Consider the following 14,609-nt stretch of genomic DNA (forward strand, 5'->3'; position numbering starts at 1 on the left):
AGAATATCAGCCCCCATGAATTTAAACCAAGGAATTGAAACTCTAAACCACACTTACAGTAAAACAAAAGCAAAATACTGCAGATGCTGAAATCTATAATAAAAACAGAAAATGCTGGAAAAGCTCAGCAAGTCAGGCAACATCTGTAGAGAGAGAAACAGAGTTAACATTTCAGTCAATGACCTTTCATCAGAACTGGCTTACAGTATGCTCTCAAGGAACTCATTATATTCACACCCCCAGTATCACTCCTGCTTAGTGTTAACAGTTCATTATAAAACTAGCTTGTTGTGCATAGACATTGATTCACCATGTGCCTGAATTAGTTCCTTTTTTTGTGAAATGTGACTATCAACACTTTTAGAAACTGTAACAATAGGATTGCGCATAGTCTTTTGTTTGATTCTGCAGCCAGACTTCAGTTTATATGCAGCAGTAGGGGCATGCACTAATCAGCATTGTTTTATTCTTTTCAGGGAGCTGATGGCATCCCAGGACCTCCTGGTGCATCTGGCCTACGAGGAGAGAAGGTATGATATAGGTAGCTTCAACTAGATTAGGGAGGAGGGAACTTTGGAAGAAATATTACACAAATATATTCTGTTCCAAATATGGGACTGAGTTGTCACATGTTGAGGAAGGAACACTGTCCAGTCCCCATTCTTCATATCCCAGTCCCCACTCTTCATATCCCAGTCCCCACTCTTCATATCCCAGTCCCCACTCTTCATATCCCAGTCCCCATTCTTCATATCCCAGTCCCCACTCTTCATATCCCAGTCCCCACTCTTCATATCCCAGTCCCCACTCTTCATATCCCAGTCCCCACTCTTCATATCCCAGTCCCCACTCTTCATATCCCAGTCCCATGCCAATTCAAGGGACAGCAAAATTGTCAGTAATCATGGAGAATGCCAAGGCAACCTGCCCATTCTGGTAACAGTTATGAATGTTCTGGAGGAGTAAAAGAAAAGGAAAGCAAAAATGAATAGAAGTCAGTTCCAGAATTATTAATAATATCATTATTATCAACAGAGAATTAAGAAGACAGATAGTTCTTTTAAAGAAATAAATGCAGAAAGAGTTGGAAGTACACAGCATGCTCATCAGCATCTGTAAAATGGAAAACAAGTGATGAAACTGAACAGAACAAAAAGAGTGGGGAGATAATGGAGGGAAAATTTAACTCCCTGATGGAAAGCCAGCAGAACATGTAGGCTGACCATCCTGGAGATGCTGCAAGAGGCCCGTTCCTAAATGTAGCAGGTGAGCTGCCTGCCTGAAATGGTCATCCAGAGGCAGCTTACCAGGTTCCAGCCGGCAAGTATCGGACAACGGGGAGACCTCAAGACCAGCGCTGAGGTAAGTCATCGGGTGGGTTTCGCAAACATAGAAGGGGGATTATGAGGAAGCCCAAACTTTCTTGGTGGGGCCCAAAGGAAGGGTCCTGCTCCTCCTGACCCCACAAAGATATGTTTTGTACTTACCTTTTGGGGCCTCTGCTTCTGCTCCAACTGATTCTACTGAGCGAAGCGTCCATGACGTCCATAACATTAAAATGGATACGGCCCTGATTTGCATATATTCATGAGGCAACCACCTGAGTCTGGCAGGCGCCTCATTCACCCAGGAAAATAACGACATTAAAAAAAAAGCCATGGGGCAGAAACAGTGTACCGCTTCTATTTTAACTCCGTTCCACCCAGTTTCTGCCAGCCAGAGAGGAAGTAAAGCCCCCCCCTAATCAGTGAATGCCCAAACAGGTTTTATTGAAAAGCTGTAAAGAGGCGCTAACGTGTCTGAAAATCCTGAGGCAATAAAAATACAACCGTGATTTTGGAGCAAGTCGGGTAACAAGCGAATAGTCTCCGCATGCACCACCAAGTTGAACTGAGCGTTGAGCGGCTGAACTTGCAATACTTAAAGGAACCACTTCAGGTTGCTCCTAAAAGACCGCCTCTTTGACCAAGCTTTTTGGTCACCTGTCCTAATATCTCCTTATGTGGCTCGGTGTTAAGTTTTGTCTGATAACGCTCCTGTGAAGCACCTTGGGACGTTTTACTACATTAAAGGTGCTATATAAATTCAAGTTGTTGTTGTTGTGGCACTGAATTTTATGGGGTCAGGAGGAGCTTAAATCTTCCCGCCCTCTGCTGGTCCCTCTTTCTCTTCACAGGATTGCCCCCCTCCCTCGTCCCGCTTTAAGGGCTCGCCTCCATGGAGGAGCCCCCGAATTTCCCGATTGCCCCTCCCCTGATTGGCGAGCTACCTGTAAGCACTCATACAGTGCTGGCAGCTCATCATAATTACTCAAATAAGGCCCAACCATTAAAATAGGTCAAGCCTCTCGCTGGTACCTTCTTTCCATCCGCCACCCACCCGACCCGCACCCAACACGAAAATCAGCCCCATAATGTTGGATACACACAAAAAAATCACCCAAGCATACCTTGGGAAAGCTTTAAAGATTGGGTTCTGCATATTTAAAGAAGCCTAGTTCAACTGACAATTTTAGGAAAATGTAATCATACAATGTATCATATAGGTACAGCACGGGAGGAGGCCATTCAGCCCATCGTGTCTGTGTCGGCTCTTTGAAAGAGCTATCCAATTAGTCCCACTCCCCTGTTCTTTCCCCATAGCCCCAAAATTTTTTTTCCTTCAGGTATTTATCCAATTCCCTTGCTATTGAATCTGCTTCCACCACCCTTTCAGGCAGTGCATTCCAGATCATCACAACTCGCTGCGTAAAAAAAATGTTTCCTCATGTCGCCTCTAGATCACCTTAAATCTGTGTCCTCTGGTTACCGACCCTTCTGCCACTGGAAACAGTTTCTCCTTACTTACTCTGTCAAAACCGTTCATAATTTTGAGCACCTCTATCAAATCTCCCCTTAATGTTCTCTGTTCTAAGGAGAACAACCCCAGCTTCTCCAGTCTCTCTACATAACTGAAGCCCCTCATCCTTGGCACCATTCTAGTAAATCTCTTCTGCACCCTCTCAAAGGCCTTGACATCCTTCTGTGGTGCCCAGAATTGAACACAATACTGCAACTGAGGCCTAACCATTGTTTTATAAAAGTTTAACATAACTTCCTTGCTTTTGTATTCTATGCTTCTATTAATAAAGCTCAGGATCCCATATGCTTTTTTAACAGCCTTCTCAACTTGTCCTGCCGTCTTCAAAGATTTGTGTACGTGCACCCTCAGGTCACTCTCCTCCTGCACCCCCCTTTAAAATTGTACCATTTAGTTTATATTGCCTCTCCTCATTCTTTCTACCAAAATGCATCACTTCACACTTCTCTAAATTTCAGCTGCCATGTGTCTGCCCATTTCACCAGTCTGTCTATGTCCTCCTGAAGTCTGTTACTATCCTCCACATTGTTGACTACATTTCTGAGTTTCATGTCATCTGCAAACTTTGAAATTATACCCAAGTCGAGGTCATTAATATATATCAAAAAGGGCAGTGGATCGTGGGGAACACCACTGTACACTTCCCTCCAGTCTGAAAAACAACCACTACTCTCTGCTTTCTGTCCCCAAGCCAATTTTGTATCCACGCTGCCACTATCCCTTTAATCCCATGGGCTTTGATTTTGCTAACAAGTCTGTAATGTGGTACTTTTCAAATACCTTTTGAAAGTCCATATGCACAACTTCAACCGCACTACCCTCATCAACCCTCTCCATTACTTCATCAAAGAACTTAATCAAGTTAGTCAAACATGATTTTCCTTTAACAATTCCGTGCTGACTTTCATTTATTAGCCCATACTTTTCCAAGTGCCAATTAATTTTGTCCCTGATTAGTATCTCTAAACCCATCAACGTTAGGCTGACAGGCCTGTAATTGCCGGGTTTATCCCTCTCCCCTTTTTTGAACAGCTCTTGCCCAATGAATTGGTTCAGGCCACTACCCAAACCTACAGAAGAAAGTGGCAGATAGAGTGAAAGTGAAGGTGTTACTTGGAAGAGCTGTGAAAGTTCAAATGAACAGACAATCTAATGTATTTCGTATCGATGCACGTTAACAATAAAAAAGGATTCCAAGTGCCGTTAATAGTTGAATCTGTGGATATTTTCAGGGGAAGGAAGGTGCTCCGGGAATTCAGGGACCTTCCGGATTGTCAGGACCATCTGTAAGTAATCCAAGCTCTACACATTATTTTGTTTTCATCTAATGTTACATGGAATAAATGGAAAAATGGGAGCCATTTTTTAACTCTCAAAGGCCAGGAATTTCCTTGGAGCTACTCCCACTCTTCCGCTATAACTTCACCAGAAGTGTGATGGAAACCCTATTTATGCATGTAAGTGGTATTTCCGCCACACTTCCGGCAAAGTTACGGCAGCGGAGTGGGAGCAGCTCCGGGGAAATTCCGCCACGCTTTCAGCCCTAGTGGATCTCGCTTGGGTTGTCGATGGTGATTTAGAGGATATGTTGTTTACAAAGCAACATCATGATCTATAATATGGTTGATATCCCATGGCTTTCCACATGGATAAAAGGTAAAAGGTTAAGTACTCACGACTGAAGCTCCCTCTTCCGTGTCTCCCTCATGCTATCCCCATCTGTCCTCGGGGTCACACTGTGCCTGGGCCATGCTGCCAAGCCTCGAGTACAGTGTATCTCTCACTGAGCTGACATTATAAGATTAGACCATGGGTAGTTCTAATAAATGTTTTGTTTTAAAATATTAACAGGCTCTGCATAGCCATGTTCCCTAATAAAAAGTCCAATGGCTAGGCTTCCAGCACCATTATGAAATATGCACCCAGGTTGCCCGGGTGATATTAGCTTCCTCCCCATTCAGTCACCAGCACATAACTGGGCAGTTGTAGCAATGAAGTCATTATGGTCCCGTCCCCCACCCCCCACAGACCTGTTGCAGCAACCAGTCACACAGCATCTCCAGTCTCACTAGTAAATTGGCACCTAAATTCTAAGGGGCCATGGCAGATTTTCGTCTCCCAGAAGTAGACCAGCAGAAACCCCAGAGAAACAGCACAAATGACCAATTACACCAGAATTGCTGTTCTCCCACCAAAATTACAATGAGAAACTGGTGGTAGCCCCGTGGAACTTCAGAGCCATTGTGGCCGTGCGTCTGCTCTCTGGCAGATATCCTTTCTGGCATTTCTTACAGCAGCTCTCACCTGCCTCTCCATCTACTATTTAAAAAAAATACTTTCCTTTCCTTTACTTTTTCTTCTCTTCTGAAGATTCTTCCCCTCTCATTTCCTCTTGTTGCTCTTCCTCCCAGTGCCTTTATCCTTCTTTCCTTTCTCTCTCCTGTCCTCAGTTTCCTCTTTCTCTCCTTCCCACTGTTCTCTGTTTTGTACTATATCTTTATTTACTTTATTTATATGTCTTCCTGGTTGCTGTGCCTCTCCTCTGTTTTTGTTTTCCATTCTCCTGGCAATCACGCTCTCCTTTCTATTTCTTGAACTACCATTCTATCTCTACATGGAGCTTTCTTGTTTTCTCCAAGCATCTCTCTTCTGAGCTCTGCTGACTTTTTCAAGCCATTCTTCCCACTCATGCCTGGATAAAGTCCTTTTGTAGGGCCTGATCTGTGAATGATCCAATTGACAGTGAGGGGTCGAGGCATGTGCAGAGGTCCCCAATGAGGAATTGAAGAGCACTAGGATTATGCATGCATGGTGCGTGGGAAATAGTTCCAAGCAAGGTGCAGGTGAAGATTGCTGTCTCTTGGAACGGAGTAGAACTCAACTATTATTTCTTTTATGTAAAGGGAATTGCAGGAAAAGATGGAAAAGATGGGAAACCTGGAGCTGCAGGAGAGCCGGTAAGAAACTAAAACATTCTTCTTAATCCATCCAGTGTTTAATTACAAATAGGATATTCTCATTATCCCACAATGGAAAACAAAATCACTTAGTTATACTATTCATTAAAAAAAATCTCATACATTGGCCAACATTCTTTCAAAAATTTGCAATTGGAAGTAACTTAAGTTAAAGTTTCCTTCACACTTTGGGTAATATCTGATGTAGACAAGGAATCTTTTAAAGCTTTTTATACCATGAGAAAACATTATTCAACAGCCTCTGCTTCTGTATTTTAGGGCAGGCCAGGTGGCCCTGGATCTCCTGGCAGGAATGGACTCCGAGGAATCCCTGTAAGTATTAGATCTCTAATTCTATACAACACATTATGGAGCAGTTTGCTGAACTGAAAAACTGTTCCTATTCCTGCAATGTAACGGAGTCAAGGGTGCTGATTGTTCAAGTTGAGATGTGTTAAGAGTTTAGCCAAGATTTTCTGCTTTGATACAACCAGTTTTCAGGCATATATTGGACGAACAAAGGCACGATATCAGCCAGGGAGGTGTTCCACTGGCTCTCTGCCAATTGCCATCACTTCCAGAATTTTCCACCAGAAGTGACAGCCTGGGTAGGCATATTCATGTTGTACAATAATGATGGACTGGCATCAATCATCATATTTTCTGTCGTTATCGCCGTAGCAATGCTGGGCACAAGGAATGCCAGTATGTTCTTGGAGTCCACCTTTGCTATGGCATGCAGAAGAAGATTTAAATTTTAAAAGGCCTCATTAAGGAGCGCAAATGATCACAACCCTACAATGATTTAAATTTTAAAACAATTTAGCCCTGCTCCTCAGTTGCCCCAGTGACAGCTGACCCCACTCTACTGTTACAGGTATGCAAGCTTGTAGCAACCATTTTCTTCGCCCAGAATCTGGAGTGGAAAGCTAACTGCTGCTGAAGGCCTGAGAGACTGAAGCAGCAGTAATGGTCAGTGGCTATGGGGCCTTCTGGCAACTGTCCAAAAACAACAGCCAGAAGACCTCCAGCCCTAAAAAAGAAAAAAGCTACTTGCCTTTTTGGGCCTTCTTCACCTTGCTGCCCATCTTTCTGAGATCCTCCGATCTCAGATACACAGGACTGCGCCAAGTTCTATAGACACCCCTACTGTGCGCCCCGCTGAATTTTCAGGAAGGTGAGGCGGAACGGTTACCAATGCCCCCTCTTACCTCATTTAGTCAGCAATGTTCTGCCTGTGCCTGTTTTAGACCGAAGCACTCTGCCACTCTCGGGGAAGCCCTGAAGCAGAGATCCAACATCTTGGATCTTTGTCCTTATTTCCTCTCTTTTTTGTCTTGAGAACTGAGTAACCCTCAGGCGCATAGGATAGGAATTATAGAGGCCTATACTTCTTGATCACTGACCTAGACAAGTGGAGGTTTCTTTAAAAAAAAACATTAGACTGCAGCAGATTCTGGGAAACTCCTGTATTGACGGTATTGGTTTGTTCTCGGCTCACCCACTGTGACACTGAAAGTAGCACTAATATTACAGTAATAAAGTTACTCAAACATCTGGAAAAGCATCATTACTGGAATATTAACTGGTACTAAAAAATTAAATACTTGGGGGTAGAATTTCCAGGAGGGTTTATGTTATACCCAATTCCTTGGCTTGGCTTCACTGAGATGGCTTGGTAGAATATTTGGGAATTAAATGAAGGAGGGACAGAAACACACTTTCAAAATTAATCGGAAGAAAAAAGTATTTATTTGCATCAATTGCTTTGTAAACTGATTTTCTTTTACTTCTTTTACACAGGGGTTTAAAGGCCCTAGAGGTCCTATTGGTCTAATCGGTCCAAGAGTAAGTATTTCAAATGTCAAACAAGCAGCAGGTTGAAGTACAGAGGGGAATCATGAAATACTGCTTATATTATTTCGGAAAACTATCCTTGTACAACACACAAAAATGTGCTGATGTGCAGCCACTCGGCCTTAGTTGGCTTCAGTGTCCCTGGGCGATGAAGGGAAAAATTCATCCAGGGTTCCTGTTCCTCTTCTGCCAGAAAAGACAGTAGATGTTATCTACCTGGATTTCAGGAAGGTATTTGACATTGTCCCATATTAGGCTATTACATAAGGTCCAAACCCATGGGATAGATGGGAATGTATTATAATGGTTTGGCAAATGGTCAGTTAATAGACAACAATGAGTGCATGGGCAGGTATCTGGTTGTTAGCCAATTACCAGTGGAGTGCCACAAGGTCCAATGTTGGGGCCACTGTCATTCATAATTTTAATAATGATTTAAAGGAAGGAATTCTGTCCAAATTTACAAACGATACCAAATTGGGAGCGGTGGTAAATGATGAATAGCAATGTATACAAATTCAAAGGGATCTTTATAAGCTCGATCAGTGGGCGGAGAAATGGCAGGTGCAATTCAATATAGGGGAATGTAAGGTTAAGAAATTTGGCAGAGGGAAGGTTGATGTGCATTATGTATTAAATGGGAATGTACTTGAGGTATCGGAGCAGGAGAAAGATCCTCTAGTTTTAGTGGATAGGTCACTAAGACGAAGGAGAAGACTGTAAGGCGATACGATAGAAGTGTTTAAAATTATGTATTCTTATATTTCCAGTATCTGGTAGTAAGACCTTAGAGTAGTGCTAGGCCCAAACATGAAACCCTTACAGAAGTTTGAACCTCCCTGCTCGAGCAGACAGAAGATCCTCTCTACTGCCCTTCTGCTGGTAGAGAGGCCAAACAGGAATTCTGGGGCAAAATATTCAGTCCAAAACAAGTAAAACCAGTTCAGACAGGTTTTTGTTTGTATTGAATTGTCATTGACTAATTTTGGTGGTTTGGATCTCGCTTGAGCTCATAGAATATCAGAAGTCAGAGAGGAGAAAAGACCCTTCAGCCATCAATGCTTATTGATAGGCCTAGATCAATTCAGATCTTTCTAAGCTATAATACTGTGCAGGCCTCCTGCTGCTAAGTTTTAAAGGTATTAAGAAGGTGCAGAGAGTCCTTTAAAATTAATTTGTTTTCCTTTCTTACAGGGGGAAACAGGACCGGTTGGGTCACCAGGTCAGCCAGGCTCACATGGGAAAGATGTAAGTTTTCAAAATGCGTCTTGGTATTCTTTAATGGAATTAAAGATAATTTCCCAACAGTTTATCCTTTGCAATGGATGTATCACACTTGTGATGCTCACTATAATCATTTGAGAAGCCAGTCATATTCTGTGGGCCTTCATTATGTATCCGTTACTTCACTTATGGGGGCATTTATGTTCCTCTCAGTTATAATATGTAGCTTAGCCACACACTAACATGTGTAGCTTCCTTGTACTTGTGTTGCAAATTCCACCTTTAAGAATAATGAGCATCTGCTGCACAAGCAGATGGACAACCTTCATGGAGAATAAGTGGAAACACAGGACAACAGATGGGCTCTTGTGTTGAAACATTACTTGTAAGGTAAAGAATGGCTGACAAAGGTGCCAGTCAGTAATTGAATCAAAGTCAGAATGTTATCAGAATCTGAGGTTCAGTTTTTTCTTGATAAAAACTTGGTCTTTGTTCCTTGGTAAATCAGTTTGAGTTTATTGCCAATACTGGTTGAATTATGTATTTTTTAATTGAGTAACTTGGGTGAAAGGCCAAGTTTGAAAAGAGTAGGCAAGGTAAATCAAGAAATAGTGGTGTTTTTTTTAGTTGTTTATTTGTATGAGCAATCTTGGTTGCCATCTCGGCGTCCAGCCCACGACTCTTTTTTCTCCTGCTTTGGTCATTTTGCTCTCTTTTCTCCTTTTTCTCGCATCCAACTATGTCTCATTTCTCATCCTACTTGCCCAATAGAAGGTGAAAAGATGAATTTATTTTCCTTTTTTACGGGGCAATGATGAAATGTATAGGTTATCAGGCCAGCTGAGCACACCCTAAAATTCCATGAGAGTTCTCCCAGTCTCTCGCCATAATTCTCATGGAATGCCTGAAACAAAAAGGGAGAGCTCTACTGCAACTGGATTATGCCAGGTCTCTGCCATTTTTTGGGGTTGTGGCTGGTCTCCTGTTGGAGTTACAGCGGGAAACCAGGAGAACCTCCATGGAATTTCAAGGTCTATCCATCTCCCTATCACTTAATTAATTTATCTCCCTAATTAATTATATAAATTAATCACAGAGCTGCACTATAGAAACTTTTTATTTAGTAACTTATGCAAAAGTATTTTGTAGTTTCCAAACTTGCATTTTTAAGAAAATAAATATAAATATCGAGAACTTTTTTTTTGATTTGAGACTTCATTAAGCTTTTCGTAAGAGCTCCCAAAATGGGACAAGGGAGATCCGATTTCTGAATGACTAGGAGCTCAGTGCCCTGTTGTGCAACACCACATCCTTGCTGTCAGCACCAAGTGAGGCTCATCCGACACACTTTTTGTTATCGAGGCTCTGGATTGCACCAGCAGGCCGGGTTGTGAATGGGATTGGTTGAGGTAGGACATTTCACCTGAGGGACAGCATTTCCAACAATGCAGTACCAGCTCAGCAATTCCTCAGATTGACAGCGGGTATTATGAGCTCAAGTCCTTGGTTGGGGCTCAAATCCACTTTTTTTTTATTCGTTCATGGGATGTAGGCGTCACTGGCGAGGCCGGCATTTATTGCCCATCCCTAATTGCCCATGAGAAGGTGGTGGTGAGCCGCCTTCTTGAACCGTTGCAGTCCGTGTGGTGACGGTTCTCCCACAGTGCTGTTAGGGAGGGAGTTCCAGGATTTTGACCCAGCGACGATGAAGGAACGGCGATATATTTCCAAGTCGGGATGATGTGAGACTTGGAGGGGAACGTGCAGGTGGTGTTGTTCCCATGTGCCTGCTGCTCTTGTCCTTCTAGGTGGTAGAGGTCGCAGGTTTGGGAGGTGCTGTCAAAGAAGCCTTGGCGAGTTGCTGCAGTGCATCCTGTGGATGGTACACACTGCAGCCAACCGGTGGTGAAGGGAGTGAATGTTTAGGGTGGTGGAAGGGGGGCCAATCAAGCAGGCTGCTTTGTCCTGGATGGTGTCGAGCTTCTTGGGTGTTGTTGGAGCTGCACTCATCCAAGCAAGTGGAGAGTATTCCATCACACTCCTGACTTGTGCCTTGTAGATGGTGGAAAGGCTTTGGGGAGTCAGGAGGTGAGTCACTCGCCGCAGAATACCCAGCCTCTGACCTGCTCTCATAGCCACAGTATTTATATGGCAAAAGCGAGAGTGCTACCAACTAAGCCAAGCTGACACAGTACAGCAGTGTAATGGGCGTGGAGAACTAGTGTTCCAGTTAAAGGTGGAAGCAAGACACCAGGCAGCAGCAATAAAGTCTAATGCAGTAAACACAACATCTGCAAGTTGACATTTGGAATCTACAGTTACTAGGGCATTTGGGCCCCAAAATGCTAATTTAATAACAAGCTCATATTTATTCTATTAATGCACTTGTAATATTCCACTTGTTTTAACTGTAGCTGTTTTACTATGGATCACTGTTTATGTTTTTAGGGTGAACTAGGACCTCCAGGACCTCAGGGTCCTCCTGGTTTAAGAGGCGATCAGGTAAGATATATGCATATCAGGGAGAGTTCAGATCATGGGGGAACTGGTTACCTGTTGCCTACGGTCATAGAACCTCCTTAGGGTGGTGCTGATTGAAGTTAACCAACACTCTAGAGGTGAAAATGTAGACTAAAAATTCTTCCATATGCTACAGAATAGTCAGCTATCTATTGAACAGTTCAATGTGTGAAAAGGTTGAAAGGCTGCCCATTCAGAAAAGCAAAACATTTCCTTAAGGAGTTTTATACATTTTCTTGACCACGTCAATTGTTGGACTCAACAATTTCAGATGTTTTGCATCAACAGTTAACATTATTGATTGGTTGGGTTTGCAATTTATAAACTAGTAAAAACCACAGATTGTGATAGAATCATTTAGTGTATTCTAATCAACAATGGACCTTTCTCAATGACTCAGCAAATAACCCAGCAAACAGCTGAGCTGTACAAATTAGTCCAGTCAGTCTTTTTGCATCAAGCTCCATAAGTATATTAGCCCATTGCCACACTTAAGAAGAAATATAAAAATGAGCTTCGACAAGTATGTAAAAAGGAAGAGAGTAGGAAAAGTAAACGTTGGTCCCTTAGAGGCTGAGACTGGAGAAATAATAATGGGGAATCAGGAAATGGCAGATGCGTTAAACAAATTTTTTGTATCTGTCTTCACAGTAGAAGACAAAAAACATACCAGAAATAGTGGGGAACCATGGGTCTAATGACAGTGAGGAACTTAAAGTAATTAATATCAGTAGAGAAAAAGTACTTGAGAAACTAATGGGACTAAAAACCGATAAATCCCCTGGACCTGATGGCCTACATCCAAGGGTTCTAAAAGAGGTGGCTGCAGAGAAAGTGGATGCATTGGTTATGATCTTCCAAAATTCCCTAGATTCTAGAACGGTCCCAGCGGATTGGAAGGTAGCAAATGTGACCCCACTATTCAAGAAAGGAGGGAGAGAGAAAACAGCGAAGGCCAGTTAGCCTGAAATCAGTCGTCAGGAAAATGTTGGAATACATTATTAAAAAAATGGTAACAGAGAACTTAGAAAATCATAATATGATTATTAGGCAGAGACCAACAGGGTTTTATGAAAGGGAAATTGTGTTTGACAAATTTATTAGAGTTTTTTGAGGATGTAACTCGCAGGGTAGATAAAGGGGAACCAGTGGATGTAGTATATTTGGATATTCAATAGGCATTCGATAATGTGCCACATAAAAGGTTGTTACACAAGATAAGGGCTCATGGGGTTGGGGGTAACATATTAGCATGGATAGAGGATTGGTTAACAGACAGAAAACAGAGAGTAGGGATAAACAGGTCATTCTCAGATTGACAGGCTGTAACCAGTGGGGTGCCTCAAGGATCGTTGCTTGGGCCTCAGCTATTTACAATCTATTTTAATCAATTCGATGAAGAGACCATGTGTAATATATCCAAGTTTGCTGCCGATACAAAGCTAGGTGGAAAGTAAGCTGTAAGGAGGACACAAAGGGGGAAAATTTGGATAAGGGTCTGTTTTGGGCGATGCGCTACCACCCCGCGCCCGACAGACCCTACGCAGGCAGGTTGCAGGTTTGGACCCAAGGGAGCACTTACCTAAAATCGGCATTCCTTTCCAGGCCTTGCACGTGGAATCAATGCAATTCACACTTTCCAACACCAGGGAGCTCAATGTCTTTAAGAGAGGATGTTTCTTAGAAATCTCTTACAGGTAGCTGGTACCTGTTATTTGCTGAAAATAACAGTCTACTGTCTGCGTGGAACCTGAACAGAGATCAGATATCGCACACGTAAAACACAGATGCAGATCCCATCCCTATGTTTACAGACTGATGAGTTATGTTAAAACATTGAATAAAGGTTGCGCACTACTAAATCCCACATCCTCCAATCTGCACACCAGACCCCACCAATTTGCCGATCTGAGTTGGTACCAGGCCTGCGAGAGTGCATGCAAGAAGGTTCTCTACTGATCATAAGAGATAGGAGCAGCATTAGGCCATTCAGCCTCTCGAGCCTGCTCCAAAGCACCGATGCACTAAAGACCTTGGGTGCAAGAGGTGGACAGAAGGAGGAACATCCTATATCCGCAGTGGGGGCAAGAGGCCCTCCAGACATATACTCAAAATACAGTGGGAGGCAACACGGGACAAAGTCAATGCCAGGCGCACAGCATCATGAACATGGATGCAGTGCAGGAAGAGGTTCAATGCTTTGACACCAGTGTTCAAGGTGAGTGAGGTCAACTGTCATGTGGCGTCTCCTACCAACTGCACCACGCACTACACCCCACATCACCCACATACCAATAAATTCTTTCCACCAGTATTCAACTCTTCCAGTCAGATGCTTCCTCTCACCCTTACACATTACCACTGTTTCAATCCACCCTGCCACAACTCACAGACCACACACACTGGCAGCTATTCAACCATGACAGGCACATCACCCAGACACACGCCCTGCTTTCTTGCAGGAGAAGATGGTGCATATCAAGAGGCAGCAAGTGGCCGTGGCATTTAGCCCCTCAAGCCTGTTCCACCATTCAATGAGATCATGGTGGACCTGTGACCTAACTCCATATACCCGTCTTAGCCCCATATCCCTTAATACCCTTCGTTCACAGAAATCTATCAATCTCAGATTTAACATTCACAAGTGAGCTAGCATCAACTTCCATCTGCAGAAGAGCGTTCCAAACGTCTCCCACCCCTTGCGTGTAGAAGCATTTCCTAACTTCACCCCTGCACGTCCTGGTTCTAAATGTTAGGCTATGTCCCCTCGTCCTAGTATTGAAGTCTAGGAGACCTCCAAAAACAGTTACAAATGTCTCGGCAGCCAGAGGCAATAATCCAGCCACTAACCTGTAAATCCCTCATGGTCCCTTTAAAGAGCGCCGGTTGGGGGGGGGGTCCTCCAGGCACTCTAAGACACGTTCAGATGGTCGGGGTTAAGACTGTGCGTTGAGTTGAGCATTAAGTCCCAAAATGGTGTCTATCACTTTAAACCTGTGTTGCACGCTGATTGAAGTAATTTTCTCCCTACTTTACATGATTCCAGCGTTCGCTATCTGCACCTGCGCAAACTCCTATACCAAGATGACGTCTGGCGCATGTCACGCAGGAAACGTGCGTGCGCATCCAGGACGCCACCTTGGATGTCGGAGAGGCCATGTAGTGCCGAAACAACTGGCGCTACACGGCCCA

The 14,609-nt window shown here is 43.4% G+C and overlaps 1 protein-coding gene across 3 annotated transcripts in view; it reads left to right on the forward strand.

Moving 5' to 3' along the window:
- The window catches only part of col22a1 (collagen, type XXII, alpha 1), a 344,398-nt gene that overhangs the window by 305,439 nt on the left and 24,350 nt on the right, over positions 1 to 14,609 (forward strand). For all 3 annotated transcript variants that reach the window (XR_010960277.1, XM_067978562.1, XM_067978572.1), the window contains 7 exons: positions 477 to 530; positions 4,092 to 4,145; positions 5,763 to 5,816; positions 6,096 to 6,149; positions 7,620 to 7,664; positions 8,868 to 8,921; positions 11,346 to 11,399. Coding sequence is in view for 2 of the 3 variants with exons in the window: in XM_067978562.1 (XP_067834663.1) it covers positions 477 to 530; positions 4,092 to 4,145; positions 5,763 to 5,816; positions 6,096 to 6,149; positions 7,620 to 7,664; positions 8,868 to 8,921; positions 11,346 to 11,399 (369 nt within the window). In the remaining variant the exon portion in view is untranslated. The remainder of the gene's footprint in view (positions 1 to 476; positions 531 to 4,091; positions 4,146 to 5,762; positions 5,817 to 6,095; positions 6,150 to 7,619; positions 7,665 to 8,867; positions 8,922 to 11,345; positions 11,400 to 14,609) is intronic.

The sequence above is a fragment of the Heptranchias perlo genome, chromosome 3, assembly GCF_035084215.1.
Source record: "Heptranchias perlo isolate sHepPer1 chromosome 3, sHepPer1.hap1, whole genome shotgun sequence".
In the NCBI taxonomy this organism is placed as follows: Eukaryota; Metazoa; Chordata; class Chondrichthyes; order Hexanchiformes; family Hexanchidae; genus Heptranchias; species Heptranchias perlo.